Source organism: Tenrec ecaudatus, chromosome 6, assembly GCF_050624435.1.
Source record: "Tenrec ecaudatus isolate mTenEca1 chromosome 6, mTenEca1.hap1, whole genome shotgun sequence".
Lineage (NCBI taxonomy): Eukaryota > Metazoa > Chordata > Mammalia > Afrosoricida > Tenrecidae > Tenrec > Tenrec ecaudatus.
Genome location: NC_134535.1, coordinates 157,597,497 through 157,620,261, shown reverse-complemented (window position 1 = coordinate 157,620,261; position 22,765 = coordinate 157,597,497). Strand labels below are relative to the sequence as shown.

At 51.5% G+C, this 22,765-nt stretch overlaps 1 protein-coding gene across 2 annotated transcripts; it reads left to right on the top strand.

The window, feature by feature from the left end:
• Positions 1-1,859: 1,859 nt before the first annotated feature.
• Positions 1,860-22,354, top strand: GATA3 (GATA binding protein 3). 2 transcript variants are annotated; one of them, XM_075552399.1, is made up of 6 exons: positions 1,860-2,133; positions 2,636-3,294; positions 5,595-6,131; positions 11,562-11,704; positions 16,044-16,169; positions 20,150-22,354. In XM_075552399.1, exons 2-6 carry the CDS (start codon positions 3,054-3,056, stop codon positions 20,432-20,434), a joined length of 1,332 nt encoding a protein of 443 aa, XP_075408514.1. In that variant the 5' UTR covers positions 1,860-2,133; positions 2,636-3,053; the 3' UTR covers positions 20,435-22,354. The 2 variants fall into 2 exon arrangements, with proteins under 2 accessions (XP_075408514.1, XP_075408513.1); XM_075552398.1 differs by having other exon boundaries at positions 11,559-11,704.
• The last annotated feature ends 411 nt before the right edge of the window (positions 22,355-22,765 follow it).

Here is a 22,765-nt window from a genome sequence, read left to right as displayed (position 1 = left end):
TTCAGTAAAATCGTGCTTGCGTTCATCTCTCCTTGTTTATGGAATGGTTTCCGCTGGATGTTAGACAGAAACTAAATAATTAAAAGGTTCGGAGAGCGCCGTGAGCAGGAGGAGATGCTGCCAGCTTGACTGGCCCTAGAGAAAAGAGTGGTCACAGAGTGAAGGGAAAATCGATGCTCCTTTACTGGGCCGCCCTAATAAACGGAAGACTAACTGGGCTCAGGAGAAACGAGTGGGGTTGTGTAATTTAGGTGTTAAATTTTTTTTCTATTCCATACCTAGAAATTCAACCCTATTTTTAAATAATATTTAAGGTACGATTCAAAAAAACAAAAACTCTAAACCCCAGATCAGAAGGAACTACATCCGCACTCATTCTCTCAAATAAGTGGTATGAGTTTTTCCTACAAGGATATTTCAAAAATGAAGCCACTTCTCACAACACGCACACACAGACACAGGATCACGATTAGGGATGATTTCTTCTATTTCGACCTTTTGTTTTTGTAGGAAATTTTGTGGGCGTAGAGGAACATAGAGGGAACCATGTCTTCGGTTTGGTCTTAAAAGACTTAAGTAAGATCCCATAGCAAGTTCTTTGCTCTGTCCCTGGGCATGCCCGAGGGGGCACCTCCATTCTCAAAGCACACATTCCCCTGGGGTGTGCAGAGAGTGGAACGCGAGTCTTTTCCCGCCTGACCCCAGCGGGCGTGAGTTTCCCAGCTCAGCCGCTGCAGGAGTCTAAGCACCACTAGGGGATGCAGTGACTCAAAAGAACGAAGGAGGCCAAGGAGGTTCGAACCTGCGGAGCCGGCCAATCGCGGCCCGGCCCGAGCCTCGCTCGGTGATTGGTCCTTTTTCCTTGCCCCGCCCCGGCCCGCCCCCATCGCTGTGCAGTCCGGGAGCCTGGTTCCCCCTGCCCCAGGCTGTCCAACTCCGCAGTTTGTCCCGGCGACCGGCTGAGCCCGGGGAGAAGTCACTGTAGGGTGCTGTGCCGCCGGCCGGGGTCTGGTCGGTGGAGGGGGCCTTGACTGGGGGAGAGCCGCCGGGAGCCGGAGTCCGGAAGACTCCGGGCGGGGTGAAGGGACTGATATAGGAAAAGTTCAGCAACTGCGGTCAAGACCGAGGTACTTACACGGACTCGTCAACTGTGCTTAGTTCAGTCTTTCTTTCCCTTCCCTCCCTCTCATCCATCACGTGTCAGTCAAGTCCAAGCAAACATCGATTACAAATATTAGATTTAGAGAGGGCGATTGCAACAGCCGGATCGGACTCCTTCGGAAAGGAGCGAGGGGGAAATCGGCACCGCAGCAGTACCACGGACATCCTGATCGCCGGAGTCCGCGATCTTTTGGGAAGTTTGCACGGGACGCGAGGCTCCCAGGACCTTCACGGCATTTTTCACTCAACAGTTTGACGTGCACCTATCCCCCCAACTGAATTCTCCCAGATACCCTGGATTGAATGAAAAGCTCCCCCCCCACCCCACCCATACAAAGTCCTGGTGGTGCTGGGTGGGGTGGGGGTAAAGGGCGTCTGCCCGTAGAAGTTAACTTTATGAATGGGGCAGGCCGGTTTCTCGGGGACAAAATCATCTAAGGAGCCCGCTTGAATTGGCAGGCGCCCGAGCCACATTTAAAGGGCCAGAGCGCGAATTCCCTCTCGCCCGCCCCCTGCGTCCCGAACCTCGGCGGGCCTCGCCCACCCTCGGCAGCGGCCGCCCTCCGCGGCGCCCCTTTCCGGTCAGCGGAGGGGCGAGGGAGGGGCGGGGGGAGGGAGCGAGGGAGGGGGGGCGGCGAAGTCTTGGAGCGGGTTTGGGTTGCAGTTTCCTTGTGCTCGGGATCCTGTCCCCTCCTCACCAGCGCCAGGCTCCTCCCCCCGCGGCGCGGATGACACTAGAACCTCCTTAAGTTGCGTCGCGCCACAGCTGTCTGCGAACACTGAGCTGCCTGGCGCCGTCTTGATACTTTCAGAAAGAATGCATTCCCTGTAAAAAAAAAAAATACTGAGAGAGGGAGAGAGGAAAAGAGAGCGAGAGACGGCCAGAGCGAGCCAGAGCGAGCCACGCGATCTGACCGAGCAGCCTCTGCTCGCAGGTCCTCCGCCGCCTCGGCTCCGCTCCTCGCTACCCAGGTTGGTACTGCCTTTTTTTTTTTTTAAAGTCTGCTGATTTTTTTTCCCCCCTCTCTCCACTTGCAAGGACTTTAACCCTTTTTAAAAATCAAACGATCTTCTGGTGGAGGAGTTCTACGGGCCCGAAGGTCTCGGGACCTGTGTCCCCTCTAGAGCGAGCGAGCGAGGGAGGGAGGGAGGGAGAGAGGGGAGAGGCGGAGAGCGCTCTCTCCAAGTTGAACGGCTCCGTGCCGGGCTCCCCGGGGCCACGCTGCCCGGGATGCGCTCGGGAGCCCTTTTCCGCGGCGGGCGACCAGCGGCTGCCCCGAGCTCCCGAGGAGGGGTGTGCGTGTGCACGCCGATCTGCGGGACCCGCGGCGCCGCCCGGTGCGCGGGGCCGGGCCGGGCCCGGGGGAGGCGCGCGCGTCCCGCGGCCGACGGGAGGGGAGGAGGTGCCACTTGGTAAACTCAGGTGCTAACGTACTTAGGAGCTCACCCCGGTCTCCCCCCTCTTCCATTGCAGCGGACCCGGGGAGCAGCTCGGGCTCCCTCTCCGGAGGACGCGCGGTGCAGCGGAGCCTCGCTGGCGGAGAATCCCAGCCCTCCTCGCCATTCTTTACACTTTGGCCCCCTTCCGTACCCCCCCTTTCTCCTCCCCTCCCCCGAATTTAGTTTGTCTTCCCCTTCTTCGCTTTGTTAAAATACCCCTAAAGGATTTGTTTTTAAAAAAGAAACGAACTCTCATTTCCTCACTTTTCCTTCCCAAATCTCCCATCCCCTACTTCGCCCCTGAAAGCCAATCATTCAAAGACTACCCCACCCATCCGACGACAGTAGCACCTGCAGAAGCTCGCAGCACAGCGACTTCCCAGCCCGACCGCCCTCCCTCTCCGCGCGCGGGTTCCGGGCCCGGCGAGAGGGCGCGAGCGCAGGCCGAGGCCATGGAGGTGACGGCGGACCAGCCGCGCTGGGTGAGCCACCACCACCCCGCAGTGCTCAATGGGCAGCACCCGGACACGCACCACCCGGGCCTGGGCCACTCCTACATGGACCCGCCGCAGTACTCTCTGCCGGAGGAGGTGGATGTACTTTTTAACATCGACGGCCAAGGCAACCACGTCCCGTCCTACTACGGAAACTCCGTGAGGGCCACGGTGCAGCGGTACCCTCCGACCCACCACGGTGAGTCCGCCCCTGGTGCGGGGACCCGCGCCGAGCTGCCCCCACCGGCCCGGGTCGGGGTGGCAGGGCGGGATCAGGGGGCGGAGAGACTAATCGAAACCCCCTAAGTGCCGTTACTGGTTCATTTAAAATAATTGGGGCCCGGAAATGGGCGAGGAAGGCTTCTCTGCCGCGAGAGTGTGTTTTTAAGCGTCGTGGCAGGCGCATTTCCGCGACACTAGTTCCCTCCGCCAGACGCCCACCTGGATGCCGCAGGCTCGGGGCCCCCTGCGGACTCAGGCCCCGGGAGCCCAGGTGCTGTCTGGGCCAGCGGAGGCTCTCAGGGCCCGTGGGCCGGCTCTGGTGCAAGCCCGGCCCACCCAGGCCCTTACCAATGGCCTCGCGCTCCCTTATCCCCTAACTTCTTTCTCAGGGCGTTGCGGGTGGGGTGGGGAGCTCCTGCCAGCGTTCCTGGGTTTCTTTCTTGGGCAAATTGCTTGCGAGGCCCGTGAGAGATTTTGACTCACATCGCCTTTCTTGTAATCTTTCCCCAGAGCTAGTGCGTTGGATTTCTCGGCAGGTCACCCACCAGTTTTTGGCCTGGAGAAGTGGGATTCTGGTGCTTGAAAGGCTTTCAGTGCAAAGTTCGACTCTCCTATGTTTGAGAGATTGGAGCTTGCCTAGATTTCCCGGCTACACAGAATTTACCCGCGTCCTTACTTGTAGCTTGCCGCGTGTCAGTTGCCTACAACTCTGGCCTGACTCTCCTCCGGCCTACAGTAGGCTCCTTAAGCTCCCACGGAGGATTTGGGGGTCACCAGGGCTTCCCCTTTTCTAACGTAGGTGCGATTTCATACCCTCCTCCCGGTTCCCCTTCCATTTCTCCATTCATCTTGAATTCTGAAAGGCAAAAAGAAACCCAGCTCGCTAGACAGGAAAAAAGCAATATTAACGTTTTGGAGATGTAAGTTGGTTCCTAAAGCAAGAAGCTGGGAAAACGTGAGGCGCTCTTAGTCCTGCCAGACCGCGGGTGGGTGGGCCTAGGTCCCCCTTCCCAGGGAGCCTGGAGGCCTTTGGCCCTGCTGTCACCAGGTTTTCTTCAGAGCGCTAGCTGGCTGCCCTCATTCTGTGCAGATCAGCAGTTAAGTGGAAATGTGGTAGATGCAGTGTTCATATTATTTACTACACGACTTCCTGCGTAATATGAATCTTGACCCTTCATGTTCAGAGAAGGCCCCTTCCCCCCTTCTCTCCCCTCCCCTTCCTCTGGCTTAAGATTTTTTAGTTTCAGTATTGTTCATAATGGTTCACTACAATGCCAAATGCTGACTGGATTAGGAGATCGATAATTTGTGGATGTGCACTGCCTGCGGTTGGTCTAAATGTACCCTTCTCACGGTGTAGGGGCTTGTGGGAGGGATCGCTAGGTTACACTTGTGCAGTTCAGTGAATGTTGGATAGACTCAGCCTTGCCTTGACACACACGCAACCACATATCTCAGGTAAAAGTGCAGGTGTTGCGTTGTTGGGGCCACCGCTTTGAGGGCCTACGGGGCTTATTTTATTTTCTTCTCCTGGAGGATTTGGGAGAGCGAGGAAAAGCCAAAAAAGCAGTCAGTCCTCCCAGGCTCCAGCTTTGGAAACTTCCTGTAAGAGCCTGAACAATGAAAATTTCCTCCTTACGCCCATCGTCCATCTCGGGCCTTTGGGAAACAGTGGTGGTGATAGTGGCAAGCACTGTATTAGGCTCCTCTGGAAGTAACTCTAAAATGTGCCCTCTCCCCAGCACCCTCCTTCCGGGCCTCTCCACCCTGGGAGCTGGGCACTGCTTCCAGGGTCTCTGACAGGGTCAGTGTGCTGTGCTGGTGTTGAGCTCACTTCTTGACTCCCATCATTCACAGTCGGCTCTTATCAGGCTGGATGGGATTAAGTCTGGGCCCAGGGACCCTGGACCATTGAAGGCAACCAATAAATCAAGTCAGGTTCTAGCGAGGGACATCCGGGAAGGTAATTTAGAAAGTGTCTATCTGGAGAGGCCAAATAAGTCAAGGGGCCACGTCTTCTCAGCACCTCCTGGGTGTCAGACACAGTCCCTTAATCCCCCATCTTTGATGGGACACTGGTGTGGAGAGAGGGGTGAACGGAGGCCCCCCTCTATGTCTGAGGCATGCTGGCCAAGGTGCTGCTGAGACCCCCTGGATTCGAAGAGAGTGGTCCCCGATTGCTCTCCAGGTGGGAGAGGGAGAATCCCCAGGAGTGTCGCAGGCCCTCCCCAGCTGCTCTCACTCAGCCAGAATCCCGCTCTCGCCTTCCTGCTGCAGGGAGCCAGGTGTGCCGTCCTCCGCTGCTGCACGGATCCCTGCCCTGGCTGGACGGGGGCAAAGCGCTGGGCAGTCATCACAGCGCCTCGCCCTGGAACCTCAGCCCCTTCTCCAAGACGTCCATCCACCACGGCTCCCCGGGGCCCCTCTCGGTCTATCCCCCGGCCTCCTCCTCCTCCCTGTCGGCGGGTCATTCCAGCCCCCATCTCTTCACCTTCCCGCCCACCCCGCCGAAGGACGTCTCTCCGGATCCGTCCCTGTCCACCCCAGGCTCTGCCGGCTCTGCCCGGCCGGATGAGAAAGAGTGTATCAAGTACCCGGTGTCCCTGCCGGACAGCATGAAGCTCGAGTCCCCGCACTCCCGGGGCAGCATGACGACCCTGGGAGGGGCCTCCGCCTCGGCCCACCACCCCATCACCACCTACCCGCCCTACGTGCCCGAATACAGCTCCGGACTCTTCCCTCCCAGCAGTCTGCTGGGAGGCTCGCCCACCGGCTTCGGATGCAAGTCTAGGCCCAAGGCCAGATCCAGCACAGGTAGGACCCTTTTCCCCCTTGGCTGGGATTCTCTCCTGCGCCTGCCGCTCCCGGCGCCCTAATCCTGGGCAGGGAAAAGAGAGCTAGCAGTCGGATTTGATTCCCCCCATTCTTGGCGGGGAGAGGGGGGGCTTGGAGAAGAATGAGGTGTGTCCTCTCCCTTTCGAAGAGAGGCCTAGAGGGAATGGGATCTCATTAAAAGTAACCCCCCACCCCAGCCCATCCCCAATGAGCTGGGAAAAGAAAAGACAAACACAAAGTGCTACTCCTGCCTTCCTTCGCAGAACTTCTGGGTTCTGCCAGTAACCTTTAGTCCGTTTCCAAGACCAAATGGAAGGAAGGCTGAGGGAATAAATCTTTAGTGTTTAATGCTCAAAACGAAACCTCCTCAAACCTAAACAAACACAGGTCCCTCCTGTGACCCCGTTGGCCCCTGGGTCCATCTGACTGGAGCTCTCCTGCTCAGCTCAAAGGGGGGCAGGCCGTCCACTGCAGAGGGCAGGCCTTTATATAGACATGGATAAATAAAGTGTGTGGATACATAGTATTTTTTTTAATGTTTAAGGGGGAGGAAGAGGAACCTTGTGAAAGTAGCACACCATTTGGGTGGGGAGGCGTGGGAGAGGGGGCTCTGGCACACCTCCCTTTCTTTAGAAGAAAGAGGTGGGCCCTTTTACCTACAGTCTCCTCCAGGGCCCTGGCTCAGCATAGGCAGGGCCGGAAGGTGTCTAGGTTAGTGCACTGTCCCCAATGGAGCTGAAGCCAGAGGGGAGAGAGATGCCTCAGGTGTGTGCCTCTGCTTATTTTCTTAAAGAACAAAACAAAACAAGAAAACCTTGTCTGGAAGCACACCGTGTGTGTGTTTTTCCATGGGGTGCCTTCACTTGCGTTACAAAAACAAAACAAAAGCAAAACCACTCCGCACAGAGCAGTAGTTAAGCTAGGGCGATTTGGCTTTCAATGGTAATCCCCCACCCCTGGTTTTTGCCTCTCAGGGAAGCAGTGGCATCGGAGCAGGGACGCCTCAGAAAAGTCTCACTGTGTGTGTGTTTGTGATGATCTGATGGTGACTGCTTCGTGCCTCCGGAGGTTTTCCTAGGTCAGGGCGGGCATCTCTGTTTTGGTCCACTCTTCACTGCCCTGCCTCTGTTCACCGTAGATCCCATAGGAAAAAGAGAGAGTAAATATATGTGATTTTTCATGGTGGGATGAGAAGTCTTGAAGCAGGGCTTTCTAAGTCCAGGGAAGGCGCGCACACACACACACACACACACACACACACACTTCAGAGGTAGGACACTGGGAGCCCAGTGACCCTGAGATCCGTTTTCAAGGTTTTTTGTTGTATTTTTTTGTCCCAGGGTGACATTTACTCAGACTGCCTGAGCAGGACTGTCTCTATTTAGTTGATATGTTTTAGCTAATCCAATTATTTTCAGACTGCTGCACGCGACAGTTGCATTGTTTATCCCGCGCCAAGAACTTTAATAGAGTCCGGATGCGGTTAGGCTGACAGAAAAACTCAGACCTGCATGTTCAGTTCATGAGAGGAGGCAGGAGGGAGAGAGAGGGGTAGGCTAGCTGGCGGCGGCGTCAAACAGAAAGTGAGCGGAAAGGAGAGCAGGCAGGCAGGAGGAAAGTGCCTCCCCCAGGGCTTATGGGGCTGGGTTTTCCAGGGGGGAGCCGGAGGGCTGCAGAGAACTGGGGGTTCAGCCTTACTACTGAAGGGGGAATTAGGTGAGGGCTTGAGGACTGGGTATAGAGAGAGCAACCTATTCGTGTGAGGTAGTAAGGGGTGTTCTGTTTCTTTCTTTTTCTTCTTTCAAGGTCTCTTCTCTGGTAGAGTTGTACGTTGGGCACGATTGTGGTACCTGGGGCTGGTGGGGTGGTCCGGGTGGGGGGAGGGGGGCAGCCCCACTTTTTCCAAAGGACTCCGGTTTTCTTGCCTCTGTCTGATTCCTCCTTCTCTGTGGGATCTTCAGTTGAGTCCTCTCCTTGCTCGCATCTCTTTCCTCCAGACGCTGAACAGCGAGGGGGGAAGAGATCTGTGGTTGGTCTGACTTAGAAGCAGGGACATCTATCCCATCTAGACACCCATTTATTTTTGGCTGAGTTGCGGCGGTGGTGGTGATGGCAATGCCAAGTTGGCCTTTGACTCCCTTCTCTCCAGTCACCCAAACCCAGAAGGGCACAACACCTGGCCCGCCCCGGGAGCTGAGGCGTCTGGGAGCTGGAGGCTGGAGGGGAGGTTTCTTCGGAAAACCTTCTGTGTGAAGAGTAGAGGGGGTGAGAATTCTCCGGGAGGCGATTCTCTGCCTTTTCTAGTGGTTACTTTAGAAAAATTTACAAAAAATCAAACATCTTCTTTGCAAAGACATTTGCTGGTGGGGGAGACAGGAGAAGAGAGAGTTGGTGGCATTTGGGGAATAAGGTCGAATCTGTGGTGAGGGCATCTAGGGGGCTTTCTGTGCCGGGTTATAGATACATATTTTTGCAAACAAAAGACGAAGGCTTTTAGCAAAGGGCCATTTCTTAACTCCTCACCTGCTCCTTGACTACGGGCATCTTATTCCCCCTTCCTCTTCCCCCCCCCCCTCCCTCCTTGTGCCCAGCTCAGTTGCAAGGTCTCCTTAGGAAGGCCAACCCCAGAAGTAAAAGGGGGTATTTGCAAGTGACTGTTGAATGTCGAGAGAATGTGGTTCTTGTCACCGAGCAGAGAGGTGTCTGCCTGAGCAGCGTGAGCCAGGCCACCAGCGAGGAGAGAGAAAGCAAGCAAGAGTCAGGGCCTCCACCTCCATCAGGAACATTGGTGGTTGGTCACAGGCTAGAGGCCACAGAGAGAAACAAAACAAAACACACGCTAACAGCCACCCCACCCCACACAAGGTAATCACAAACTTGCCGAGTGAATCAAGACAGAAAATTGCTCTAGTGTGCAGAATCTTGCTGCAGCGGGTTCCCGTTGCTAGCTGCAAGGTCTCTCTGAAAAGGAAGCAGTCATCCTCGCCAACACCTGACAAATGAGAGGAAATCAGACTAATCACGTCAGACAGGGAGATCCCCCCCAGTGCCAGGGGCGCACAGGAGCAGGGGTGTGCCCAGGCCCCCCCCCCTTCACCACAGTAGCACAGGGCTTTCAGCTGTGCCACTGCTGCTGCTGGTGGTGCAGGACGAGCTCCCCCAGCCCTCCTGCAGCCCAGGGCCCAACTAGGACCCAACTAAGGGACTGGGAAGCTGAGCAGCCTTGTCTTGGCAGGATGGGGTGAGCTAGGGAACCCCAGTGGGGACAGGGTCAGGATTGCTGCCCCCTGAGAAGAGACTCGATGACTGCCCCTTAGGAGCACTTACCCCGCAGGGCCTGCCTGCCTCCTGGCATGGCACTCACCCTCCCTCCTTCCAGCCACCACATTTCTCTGATGTCTATAGGACAGGGCTGGGTCTGAGCACTCAGGTACCCAAGAAAGTGGCATTGGCTCACAGACACAGCTTCTTAAAAACTTCATCATGGCCAGCCTCTATGGGCCTGCAGTTGAGTCCTTTTTGAACGTGAACTTAAAAGAACACATCTTTTGATTGCTTCACGCATTTTTTGTTTTTGAAGAAGCAAAACCAGACAAAATCTACCCAACAGTTTTAGTGACATCAATGGGAAAGGAGGCAAAGCCTCTTGCATTGGCAAAAGTTATTTCCCCCAGAACTTGTGCTTGAAGGTTTCTCTCTCTCTCTCTCTCTCTCTCTCTCTCTCTCTCTCTCTCTCTCTCTCTCTCACACACACACACACACACACACACACACACGTGCGCGCGCGCGCGCGCTCATGAGCTCACTCCTATATCCTTCATACTTGAGGTAGGATGGGGTGGGGAAGGATTCCAAATGCAGAATCAGCTCCCAGGACTGATTATCTTTTAGGAGTTGAAATTCCTATACCACTAGGGCTTGATTGGTGCTAATTGATTAAGCTCTTAAAACAAAACCACCTTTGAGGCTCATCTTTCTTTCATCTCCCCAACCCTCGTCCACTCCCCTCCCCCCTCCTCCCTAAGGGTATAAATCCAGTGCACCCACTCCCGTGGGTCAGGACCTCCAACCCAGGTGAGCTGGACCCCCAGCTCATGTTGGTTCAGTGGCATGAGGCTGCCAGCTCCCGGTCAGCCAAACTGCTGCCTGACTCTCCTCTGGTCCCACAAAATCAGGGGGGCGGTAGAGGTGGAGGGGCAAATGTCTTTTAAAACCTTCCTCTTGCCCCCACAGAAGTTGAAAAGAAATCAGTTCCGCACTAAGTCAGTTAGCAAAATCCCCCTTGTCCTAAACTGAAATTGTAAGAAATTCCTCCCCAGGAGCTTTCTAGAGGTGGATCTGGGCCATTCTCTGCTCCCCTGGAGGGAACGCTGTTCGAAGCCGGCCAGGCCGGTTTTTTGTTTATTTTGTTTGTTTGTTTTTGGAAAAAGCAACTGCAAGCAGGCCTTGGTTAATGAGCCACCGCCCTGAGGCCCCCCTCCCCCTTTAGCTGCCTTGCCTTGCCCTGCCCGGCCCAACTCTTAATCTATATAGGATCTTCACTCTGCTCTCCCAGCCTTCTCGCCCTCTCGCCCTTTTTCCAGGTTCCCTGGCTTTGTGTGCACTCCATTTCCTCTGGCAGGGCAGGGCAGAGGCCACAGTTAAGTGTCGTCCCTATCACAGTAGCAGGAAAGCTTTGGGAAACTAGGCATTTTCCAGAGAGAGAAAAGATGCTAAGGAAGGGGTGGCCCCTGCTCAGTCTCGCATCTCTTTCTTTCCAGGCCAAGACCTTGACTGTTTTATTGGGAAACCTGGCTACTGAAATCAATCAGCCAATTGATCAATCTATACATCTATTGATTATCTGTTTATCTACCTAGCCAGGGACTCATCTTTCCCTTTTCCTCATCTTAATCTTCAGTGTTTAAACCCACTTTATGGAGACAGATCCAGTGATGATAATGGGACACCTTCGTTTTCCCTTTGCCCCTCTTGATAGAAATGAGTGGCATGTTTTCACTTTTGCCATCGTCCAGGGCTCAGATTTTTCTCAGTGAAATATTTCAAGTTGGAATTTGCCTTCCTCCTTGGCTCTGCTTGGTCTTCCCCTTCAAGTCTGGCAGGCCAAGAACACAGTTCTGTTGCTCTTATTTATTTATCTGCCACTGTTGGGCGGGTGAGCTGTAGGTGTGCAGCGAATGGTTATACCAGGAATGCCCAGAGAGTCCTTCTTTTCAGGAGGAGGAGGAGGAGGTGGTGGTGGTGGTGGTGGTGGTGGAGTGGGTGGGGTGGGGTGGGGGTGTCACAAAAGTGCCCTGAGTACACGAGGAAGAAAGGAAAACAGTTCTCAGTTGTATCGTACCCCTTACACCTAAGGCCAGATAGGTTTTCTGTCCATACGTGACTTATGTGTGATCTTGCTTCCAGAAGGCAGGGAGTGTGTAAACTGCGGGGCGACCTCAACCCCACTGTGGCGGAGAGATGGGACGGGACACTACCTTTGCAATGCCTGCGGACTCTATCACAAAATGAATGGACAGAACCGGCCCCTCATTAAGCCCAAGCGAAGGCTGGTAAGTTCTCCTTGGGAGGCACTGACCCAACACTAAGCATTTTGTGTTTTTAATTTCCTCTCTTCAGGAAGGAGAGCTTTCTGCAGGAAATTGGCAGGACAGCTCAAAATCATGTCAGCTTGCTTGGGAGAGCTCCCTCCTCCCACCCCACCCCCCATTTTGTTTTCTCTTTTCAAGTTGAATGGACAGAAAAGCTCTCCCTCTTACCCCCTCTTCCTCGATATTTTAAGGATGCGCCGCCTTCTTGGTTATCAACTCTATATTTAATCATTAGAGTGATTAATGCATTGATAGTCACGGACTGCCTCCCACACAGAGGGGTTTAGGCAGAGGATGCTAAGTCCTGAGTACATCTGAAATGTGTGATGAGGAGAAGGCGGGGTCCCAGGAAGTGACCGCAGATGCAGTGCCGTGTCTGCGGGCAGTGTGCCTCTTGCGCCAGTGAGCTTTAAGATGGATGGGGCAATTAACGGAGTTTCAGAAGCAGCCAGCCATTGACCCGAATGGACTTGTCCTTCCTATTTCAGTTGTAGGAATTGAGGACTTTTCACAGGTAATTCCTGTGGGGGGACATGGTGTGTGTGTGTGTGTGTGTGTGTGTGTGTGTGGTATTCCTGTCTTACCTCCGTCTCAATCTAGCATTGGGTCTTATTTCCTTTTGCATTATTATAGGGTGGTCATTTTTCTTTCTGATACACCACGACCTTTCCGAATACTTGAGAAAACCTGGTGCCCCTTGGGCATTTATAAGGAAGAGGCAGCAGGCAAGGTTCATTCTTCAGCTTCTCCGTGGCCAGACTGAACCGTTGAGTCCAAGTAGCCGAGAGAAAAACGAAGCAGACTTGGCCAGTGATAAGTTAAACCACAGCCAGAGATCAAAATGTTTTCTGTGCTGGTAACATCCATCAGATAGACAGGGGTGGAGGGGAATTTCCCCATGCAGACAAATGGATGAATTCGCCCCATCACATTCTGAGGAAGACAGATAAATACCCAACACCCGCTCTAGTCCTCGTAACGGCATTTTTTGGTGTCTTTTCCATCAGATTTTCATGTAACTCAACACCTTTCACATGCTCTTTAGAAAAAGGGAAAACTTTCTAGGGATGGAAGTGCCCACATGACTTGAAATGTTGGCAACGCTCAGTCTCTGGGCTTTATTCTTTCTCATCTTTATCCGCTGCGTCAACTTTCTCAGCCGCCCCTCCGGCCCCTTCTCGTCCGTCATTTCATTAATTTTCTTTTCCTTTTTCTTATGTGTGAAGCTGACTTCCTAGGAAAAAGCTGCCGGATATCTGAGTCCCAGAGATAACTCATAAACAACAACTCAGCTTCCCCAACCTAAACAGCAAGATGTTTGAACGGATCAGAACAAGAAGGGTTTGAGAAAAGGGGGGGTGGAGGTGTTGGCACAAAATGAATCTGATCGCACCACAGAAGAATGTTCTGAATCACTTAAAACCTGGCCTTAGTGGAAAGAAAAAGAAAGAAAGAAAAGGAGAAACCCTCCTTGTGAAAATAAGTCGTAGTATCACTATAGGATTTTTTTTTTAAAGGTAAATAAAGAAGGAAAAAGAGGGCAAAAGTCTCCAATTTGAGGCTGATGGGTGAGGCAGGGCACACTTGACATTTCCTTGGGGCATCGCTGTGCTGACTACAAAGGAGATTTCGCCTGTCGCCTTTCAAAAGACATCTCTAGAACTCTGAGTAATTCTTGCTTTTAATGCTAGAGTTCAGCTGCAGTCCCATTTAAAGTTGCCTTTAACTTCTTAAACATCTGTTCTGAGTGCTTTTATATTTTTATTCCAGAGAAATCAGACACTCAGAGCATATTCATCGCTATTTTTTTCTTGGGCCTTAGAAATATTTGACTTTTGAATACCTAGAACCTTCCCTGCCGCCCCCCCCCCCCCGTCCCCACTGTTTCCTGTCACATTTACGCCAGCTCCATCTTTCCAGTTTGCTATTTTTTCTTTCACCCTTTTGCAGACTTACTGAAGACCACCGCGCTCACAGTGCAGCTGGCTCTTCCGTCAGATGCCTATCTAGCACTGAATAAGCTAATGCAGGAAATAGATGAAATGATTGAAGGGGAAGAGCCATAGAATTTCCCCCCCCTTTTTGACTAGTAAAAAGGCAAGAAGCTTCCTTTACTAATATACTGTGCCTCCTGCTAGTGAACCAAGCAGTGTGGCTTTTAGAGATTATGTAGAAGTTGCTACAAAGTCTGTAACAGCGGAGAGATATTCCGAATCTGTTTATGTTTACGTTACTCCAACAGACCGCCGCACGGGATGCCACAGTCAGCCCCGCCATTTAGAGTTCTTATTTTACCGGTTGGCATTTGTCCTTCCTGAACTCTCTCTTAGAAATTGTTGGGCTGGGAAATCCAAATGCCTGAGTAGGTATTCGTCTAAGTATTTCCTTTTAAAATACATATCTTTTTAAGGAAAAGGGAAAGCCACCAGAAGGCAGTAATAATAATAAAAATTGCAACATAATTCTCAAAATCACTAAGCACTGATACAATGTTGCACCTTCTTCCCAAGAACATACAAGGGAAATGAGTTAAGGTTTCAGGGATCGTGTTTCACAAAGACACTGTGGAGTTTGAACCCATCCCCGAGAACTGTGGGGACCTATACTGTAAAAAGACAGCAGAAAATGGGGAGCTTCTAAGTCCGATAGATGGGGGCTGTCTTTCTTTCTAGTTCCTTCGCCTACGGAGACTAAAGAAAAAGCCGTGACTGCTATCAGAACCTATCGGGGACAGTTTTGTGGCTCTAAGGAGAAAGGTCAAGGCTGGCTGATCCAAAACCACTACTGCATCTCCCACGTCTGGGGACACCCCCCCCTCCATGGCACAGCAGCTGCGTACCCAAAGGCCAGAGAGCCATGTGGCAGCCTGCTTCCTTACAGCTCGATTCGATCGCTGCAGAAGCCCCACGGGCCAGTTCTGCCCTGTCTAGGGCAGCTATCAGTGGACGTTGATGAGACGGGCGTGGTTTGGTTTTTGAGTTTTCCCATATTTGGCCCTTCAGGGGTCTGGCCTCACTTTTATGCTAGCGTACACCCTCCCTCTAGTTTCCTCTCCGTCCTTTTTACAAGAGTTTTCCCTCAGACCACCGACCAGCGACTAGTTGAATTCAGTTGTCTTTCTCCTTCTCTTACTGTGATGCTTGTTTTCACTCGTGGGAGCAGGAACAGATGTGGAGCCAAAATGCTCTTTTTCTGGGGGTGGATGAGGAGCGAGAGGTGTAGGCTACAGGTGACACAACTCCATCTTCTTCCAAAAGTTTCAGAGCCTTTGTATTCGCTTCAGTGCCGAGCATCAGACCCCCTTATACATTTGCCACATGTCCCCAAGTCAAAGACAGCCCCCCTTTAGGTGACGGGGGTGGGGGGGTGGAGTGAGGCGGGGGATGAAGACAGTGACACCACCAAGGGGTTACAAGTCCCAGTTGAGGCTGACCTTTGACCTGAGCAGTGAGTAGGAAACGACTGGTTGTTGGCGAGAACAAGAGCAACGCAAGCCCTAGTTCGGTTCGTTGGGTCTTGTGAACGGAGGACTTGCTAAAGCTAGCAACAGGGGCTGGTATGCCTGTGAGCGAGCAAGCGCCAGGTACCTTTAAGACCATTGCAGATGAGACAGGGCCTGGGGCACTGAGCGTGTCCTGCTCTTACTGAGTCACACACCACACACTGTCCCTCCCGAGCGAGGGGACCGCTCTCCTGGACCTCTGTGCACCCTCTTCGTCATCCCGCCCCTCTTTATCTGGGGTCTAAGCGCCATTCTAGCTGGGGTTTGCTCAGCCTTGGCTGTCCTCATGTCCTGATGGCTCGTAGCCTATCTGAAAATGGACTTCCTTGTGCGTTTTCCTGGAAGACATTTCTTGTAGGCCTCTCCCTCCACCCCCTAAAAAAGGCCCCTGCCAAGGCCTGGAACCCAAAGTAGTCTGGTGACATCAAAACAGCTATCGCTAAAGCTTAACCATCTGGTGAGCGTTGTGGGGTCAACAAAAGGTGTGTGTGTGTGTGTGTGTGTGTGTGTGTCGGGGGGGTCATGATCCCCCAGAGGTGGATCTCCCAGCTCTCTGATCCTTCATTCTATACCAGAGAAGAGAGCAGCAGACTCCCTACCGAGGGGCTCGGGCTGAGTCTGACACCCTTCGTGGACGTGGACGGTCTACACTTTGCGCCTCCAGGTGGCTTCTGGGACCTTTATTGATTGACTTGATTTCAGGGATCATTGTTTCTTTTTAAAAAATGTCCATCTCAGCCGTCACCCAAACACCTTTCCTGTCTGATTCTCTCCTCCTCTCGCCCCTCTCATGCCCAGTCGGCGGCTAGGAGAGCTGGCACGTCCTGTGCCAACTGCCAGACGACCACCACCACTCTCTGGAGGAGGAATGCCAATGGAGATCCGGTCTGCAACGCCTGTGGGCTGTACTATAAGCTGCACAATGTAAGTGTCCCTGGAACCCCCCACGGGTAGGCTGGGCGATGGTGCCCATCGAAGTCCCCTGGCACTCCCTCGCTCACCCGGGTCTGACCTCCTATGAGTGAAGACGGTTGTGAGGCTTCAACTCATTGGGGCCAGCGGGGGGCCAAGTCTCGGAACTCCTTGCTTCCCCAGCCTAAAAGGAAGATTTCCTCCGCGGTGTACATAGTAGGACCTTGCCGGCTACGTAGATTGTCGCTGGGAAGGAGCCACCCTGTGGGTTGGCTCCGACCTTCACCCTAGTACCACAGAGACCAGCCCTTCCCCACCCTTTGAGCCAGTCCGCCCGAGTCCTCCTTTCTCGCGAAGACTGCAGGGCTACAGAGAAGGAAGGAGGCAGCCCGTTGAGTGTGAGTGGGTATGAAAGCCAGCCATCTGATATGCTTGGCGGGTCTCCTCTGGGTTTTTCAAGAAAGGAAAACAAAAACAACAAACACACCAGCCTTCCCCGGGCAGGGTGGGAAATCACCCGTTAGTTTGTGAGTTCCCTTTACCTTTGGCACAAAGAGCATGAGAGAGGGCGAGGTGGGAGGAAAGAGAGGAGAATAGCACTGTAACGCACGGCACACGAGTTCCTGAACCTAAGAGAGGACTGAGTCCGTTCCCGAGGAGTCAAAAAGCCTTGGCTAACCCTGTGCGCTGCCTGTTTTGCGGCCTCTCCCTACGGAAGCCATGGAACGAGATGCAGTGTCTGAGCGATCTTGTCTGCAGCCTGTCTCCTAACCAGCTGCCCGCATGCAGAGACGTCCGAGGAAGGCAGGGATGGCAGCTGATGACAGCAGAGAAACTCTTTCTCGTTCTCTGTCATCTTAGCAGAGTGATAATCGCCGGTCACCTGGGTTTCGTTGTGTCATTTCTAATCTTTTAATATGGGGGTCCTCCCATGATAGAGAATACCTTCACTTTTTAAAAAATATTTTTGGAGAAGGGCTTTGCTTTGCTCCTGAAACAACTCTGACACCTAACAACACCTGAAGTTTGTATTAATCCCAGAGAAAGAATGGTCATTTCACTCTTGTGTAGGCTCTCCCCCCACAGCCCCCAAAGCTCTCTCCGATTCTCCTAAAGCCTCTGCCAGCCTAACTTTGGCAGAGTGTGACACTGGACAAGGAAGAGGCCGCACGGCTTGCTCAGGGCCATTTTGGCAGCCACCTCTTCTTACTCAGGAATTACCTGGGAACTGGGGAGGAAGTTGCTCGGTTTGGGTTCTCCTTAGTCAAAGCACCATTTCTCAGGGCACCCTCTTTTCACTCTTGAGGAACATGTTGCTACGATGCCCAGGGACCTAGGTGAAGTAGCCCTGCTCCTCTCTCTGCCCCCGAGCCCATGACTGTGCCAGTTATGGACAATGGAACCCAAACCCCAATTTCCCTCGGAGCAATTTACTTCCTTGCTGCAGGGAAGATAAAAAAAAAAAGATTTGAGAAATTAAATTAACAGTGGAAAGGTCGGGGACATTAAATTTATGAACTCCCCGGTCAATGGCACAGCCGAGAGAGTCATCGTAGGGCTGACCATCTAATTTTCAAAGACCTTCTATGTTTTGGTCACGTGTGAGCCTCAAGTCATTTCATGATCTAGCCAGGGAGGCAATTTGTTTTGCTTCCAGTTGTGCTCAACGGAATGGTAACTCCGAGTGGAAACTTGGACAAGGTGCTGTGGGTGCTGGAAGCAGAAGAATCGGGCGTGGGATCTAAATTGCCGGAGCCCCGTGAACACAGGCTTGATTTTAGAGTCGGAAAAGGAAGTTCAGGAAAGTAAAGACTAACAGGGGAATCATTGGAAATCCTTTCTCATTATAAACTCTAACACACTTGTAAGAAACAGTGTGTAAACACGTACTTTTTGCTATTAGGAAATGCAGAGATAACGGGAAATGATAATGAGTTATGCTTTTCTTTTAAGTCGTTAATTGTGATGAGAGAGGCTCTTACTTGTGTTCAATCTTAAAAAATGTATGTGTGTGTGTGTGTGTGTGTGTGTGTGAAGAATATAAAATATTCATTACAAGCCCAGGAACTCCCCATAGCTCTTTCCACCACATCCATCGTTAGCTCGGTCTTCACGGCAGGGCTCCAGTGACGGGGCGGAGACAGATTTGTTGCAGTGAGTTCATCAATAAGAGTAGCTTTCTGTCTTCCCTGGTTTAGGACAACCCTACAGAAGAGGGAAGTTGATGTGTATTTAACAATAAGTGGTAAGGATCGGTCCACATTTTCATTGTGTTGTACTTTGTTCTGCTCAGCTGCAGGTCTAGCCATAAGTGGGTGCTCCCTGACTTCCCTTTCCCCTTCTCTAGCTGTTTAGATAACTCAGCACAGCTCACTATCAGCGCATCTAGGTAGCGTGGTAACTGTTAGTTATCAGCCTTATGTGGCTATCTTGTGTAACTAGATAGGATATTTAGATATCAGGCTATGTATATCTCGATAGCACCATAAAGGGCTGTGTATCTGGACCTTATCTTGGTGGAGATTTGAAGTGGCAGTAGATTCCCATTGGCTCTTTATCTTGATGATAACTTTGCAGAAGGATCCCTGACATGCTCTCTGGATAGTGACCTTTTAGCTCTCCTGCCTTCCTGGCACAGAGGAAAGCAGGGCTAAGCTCCAGTGTCTGGCTCCCAGTCCCTTCTCCCCCTTGTATCCTCTCCAAGCTTAGCTCCAGGAAGGAGTGTGTGTGTGTGTGTCTGTGTGTGTGTGCCGTTCCCAGAAGTACTGTCAGCGGCCAGGTCCCTCTCGGCCATCTGGAGTCTCTCTCCCTGAGTTGTCATTTCCTAGAGCTTGTGAGTAGATCCCTGAGCCACGGGAGCCCCTTCCTCCACCTCTGAGGACGCTGGTGGAAGAACACTTGACTGGATGTGCCGTGTGCTACCTGGGGCAAATGCCTGGAGCTGGGATCGAACTGGTTCTGACTCCATGTGGGTGGTAGCTGCTGCTTGTTCTGTTCAACCCTTTCTCAATTTCTGTTTCTCTGAAGCTAAGATGTTTGGGGGGAAATAAAAGAGAGAGAGAGATAGGAAAAAGGTTTTTCAAGGAGAGAGATGGAAGCTTAGTGACCTAGAGCAGGATCTTAGCCTCTGTCTTAGAGCAAGGTCTTGCCTCTGTCTCTCTATTCTGGCTTATCCTTGGCCTTGAATCTGTAGGACGAGTCTGTTTTCATGCTCGCACAGTGTTGCATCACGTATTTGAGCTGTTTGGGTGTTTGTGTGGTTAGAAGTCGGTAGGAGCGGCAACTGCCAGCTGTCCCCATCCCACTGAAGTGACAGGGGCCAGAAATTACCTTTAAGAAAAGGTCCCAGAACAGAGTAAATTCCAGGGGAAGATTTATGGCATCTCTCATTATGAAAAGGTCAAGTAAGAGAGGTTACTGTTAAGATCCATACAACCCCAGTGTTTCCGAGGCCGGCTGGGGAAGCAGTGCAGACAGCCATCCATGGGTGGTGTACGGCAGATCCATCAGAAGGGTGGACAAAACATCGTTTCCCGCTTGAAGATCCCTTCATTGCCTCTGTGCTCACGAAGTATTTTAAGGAAACTCTAATGAAATAAGAAAAGCCAGTCATTTTAAATCACCATAGAGATGAAATCATAGTAGGCAGATGTCTGTAAATGTGGTCCCTAGAAATGCAAAGTTCTCCCTCAGGAAACTTTCCCTTTGAATGACTGGAGCTCAGGGGCAGAAGGGTTAACTTCTGCTGGGGACACCTCGCCTATGAACCTCACCTTTGATAGAAGCTGACAGTACCTCCCTCCCAGGCGTGGTCTGGGCCAGACCACAGTTGTTGGGGGGTCCCTGGGAAGGCGGGAGGAAGGGGCCGGCTGAAAGCAGATCTCTGATCAGGGGCGGTCGGAGGAACCCGTGGTGTGTGAAGCCAGTGTGCCCTTTCAGAGCTAGCGGGGGAAAAAAAAGTAAAAAAAAAAAAAAAATTGATCTTTGTTTAGATTAACAGACCCCTGACTATGAAGAAGGAAGGAATCCAGACCAGAAACCGAAAAATGTCTAGCAAATCTAAAAAGTGCAAAAAGGTGCATGACACGCTGGAGGACTTCCCCAAGAGCAGCTCCTTTAACCCCGCCGCCCTCTCCAGACACATGTCTTCCCTCAGCCACATGTCACCTTTCAGCCACTCCAGCCACATGCTGACCACTCCGACACCGATGCACCCAGCGTCCAGCCTCTCCTTCGGACCTCACCATCCTTCCAGTATGGTCACCGCCATGGGCTAGAGTCCCTGCTCGATGCTTACAGGGCTCCGAGCGAGAGTCCCTCCAACCCTTATATTTGCATTTCTACAGGAGCAGTATCATGAAGCCTAAAACCCATGGATATGTTTTTGAAGGCAGAAAGCAAAAATGATGTTTGCCACTTTGGCAAGGGAGCTCACTGTGGTGTCTGCGTTCTCAGTCACTGAATCTGGATCCCATTTGTGAATAAGCCATTCAGACTCATGTTCCCTATTTAACAGGGTCTCTAGTGCTGTGAACAAAAAACAAAAACAAAACGCTGAACAGTGCATATAACTTATATTGTAAGAAATCCTGTACATTTGAGGAAGACTTTATTACATCTGGGTAGCTGTGAGAAAGGGCATGAAGGACGCCAAGCATTTGAAGGTTCTGGGGAAAACACAGTGTGGAAATTAAGAAGAAACTAGGTCTAATATCCAAATGGACAAACGGCCAGTTTTGTTTCCTTTCACTGGCCACGGTCGTTTGATGCATTAAAAGAGAAAAAAAGAAAAAAAAAACAAAAACGAAAAAAGAAAAAAAAATGTCGTAGGCAAATCATTCATCCAAAGCTGTGGGCCTCTGCCTAGAAAATACTATCAATTCCAGGCAATTGGTGTTCACACACGTTGCCATCAAGGGGCTCAGGTGGGCTTTTCTCAGACCTACGTGCTTTGTGAACAAGTCCCTGTAATTGTTGTTTGTATGTATAATTCAAAGCACCAAAATAAGAAAAGATGTAGATTTATTTCATCATATTATACAGACCTAATTGTTGTATAAATTTATTTACTGCTAGTTGTTAAGAACGGCTTTTATTTTTTCTCTCCCTGTTTTGTTTTAATATTTTCCTTCTCTCTCAATTTTTTGGGTTAATAATAATAATAATTAATAATAATAAACTAGATTACATTCAGTTGGCCTAAGGTGGTTGTGCTCTCAGAGGGTTTATTTTCCATTTTGTTTTTGGATGATATTTATTAAATGGCTTCTAAGGGTACAGCAGCCTCTGTCTTTCCGCTCCCCGCCGACCCCCGCAGCCTCTGTTCTGAGGGTAGCAGTGTATGAGCTACCGACATGCATGTCAGCGACCGAGGCCCAGCAGGCCCAGGTCCTGAGAGCAGCCTGGCTGTTAGCTCCTGTCCGTTTTCTGTGTTAGTGATCACTGCCTTAATACAGTCTGTTGGAATCATAAATAAAGAAATAATATTAAATAAAGTGAAAATTATTTTAACACAACAAAATGACATCGCATTAAAATGTTGGCCAGGCTCTTACAGAGTTTGGTAGCTCTAGCTTATTTAAGGGGGAGGGGAGGGGGAGGAGAACTTTTTTGGTTTTCTTTTGTAAAAGAACAGCACAGTGTTCAAGTTATCCACGAAGAGATCATGCCAAACCTGGGTAGTCCACATCTGTCCTTTCTGGGAAACCGGGGATCTCTGGAGCTCCAAGGGCATCTCTGTCCCAGGGGGTATTGAGTTATCCCCAGAGGGATTGGGGTCCCTCCACCAACTGCAGCTCACCTGGCCTGGACGCCGTGAGCACTTGGAGCGGGCTGCCTTCTCCCAAGAGAGCAGTTGGGGGTATTTCTTCATCGAGCTTCACAGGCCTTTGAAGATGCAGCTGCTGGACGGACGGACCACTGTGCGCTTCTCTGCACCAGTGAAGCGGGCTGGGCTGGCTGTGGAGTTCATTTCCGTTGTGCTTTGCTACTGCTGAATTGGATAACACCGCAGCGAAGGGTTGCTTGGAAGGTTGGCGAAACGAGAGAGCACCATTTTGTAACTGATGCTGTATAGTTCCCGTTGACTCTGTGGACAGAATGTGTAACTCGTGGCCCACATTTGAAAATCTCTGTTAAGCGCCGCTTTGCTTTCCTGGCACCTATTTTAAACCTAAAGCTCAATGTTGAAATAAAGGAGTAGAGAATTACTGAGCTGCAAATGGCGATCTCACTGGCTCCCAGTTAATTCCCTGCAAGTCGGGTGTCCTTCTTTTGAAAGACTTGCCTATTACCATATGAACACTTGGCAGATTTTACTGTGTAGTTCCACTGCCTTGGGATTGGCTCCCTCCTTTCTCCAGGAACAGATCTGACCTAATGCCCTTCAACCTTAAGAACAGGGAGTTCAAATTCTTGGCATTCTTTGAGGTGGGGAGTGTTGGGCGGGGTGGGGAGAGCACACTTCCATAACCCCCCAACTATATAGCTATATGGACATTTAATCCTGTCATTTCTGCAGAGAAAAGCAATTCCATCATTCTGTACGTTGTTTTCACCCTGAAAGGTATTTCTACAAGATGATGCAACTGATTATGAAAATCATATTT

Bases quoted from the DNA above. Each gene is read 5' to 3' on its own strand.
- GATA3 (XM_075552398.1), top strand. From the start codon at position 3,054: ATGGAGGTGACGGCGGACCAGCCGCGCTGGGTGAGCCACCACCACCCC. The intron at 3,295-5,594 runs GTGAGTCCGCCC...TTCCTGCTGCAG, and splicing joins GTACCCTCCGACCCACCACG to GGAGCCAGGTGTGCCGTCCT. The intron at 16,170-20,149 runs GTAAGTGTCCCT...ATCTTTGTTTAG, and splicing joins TGTACTATAAGCTGCACAAT to ATTAACAGACCCCTGACTAT.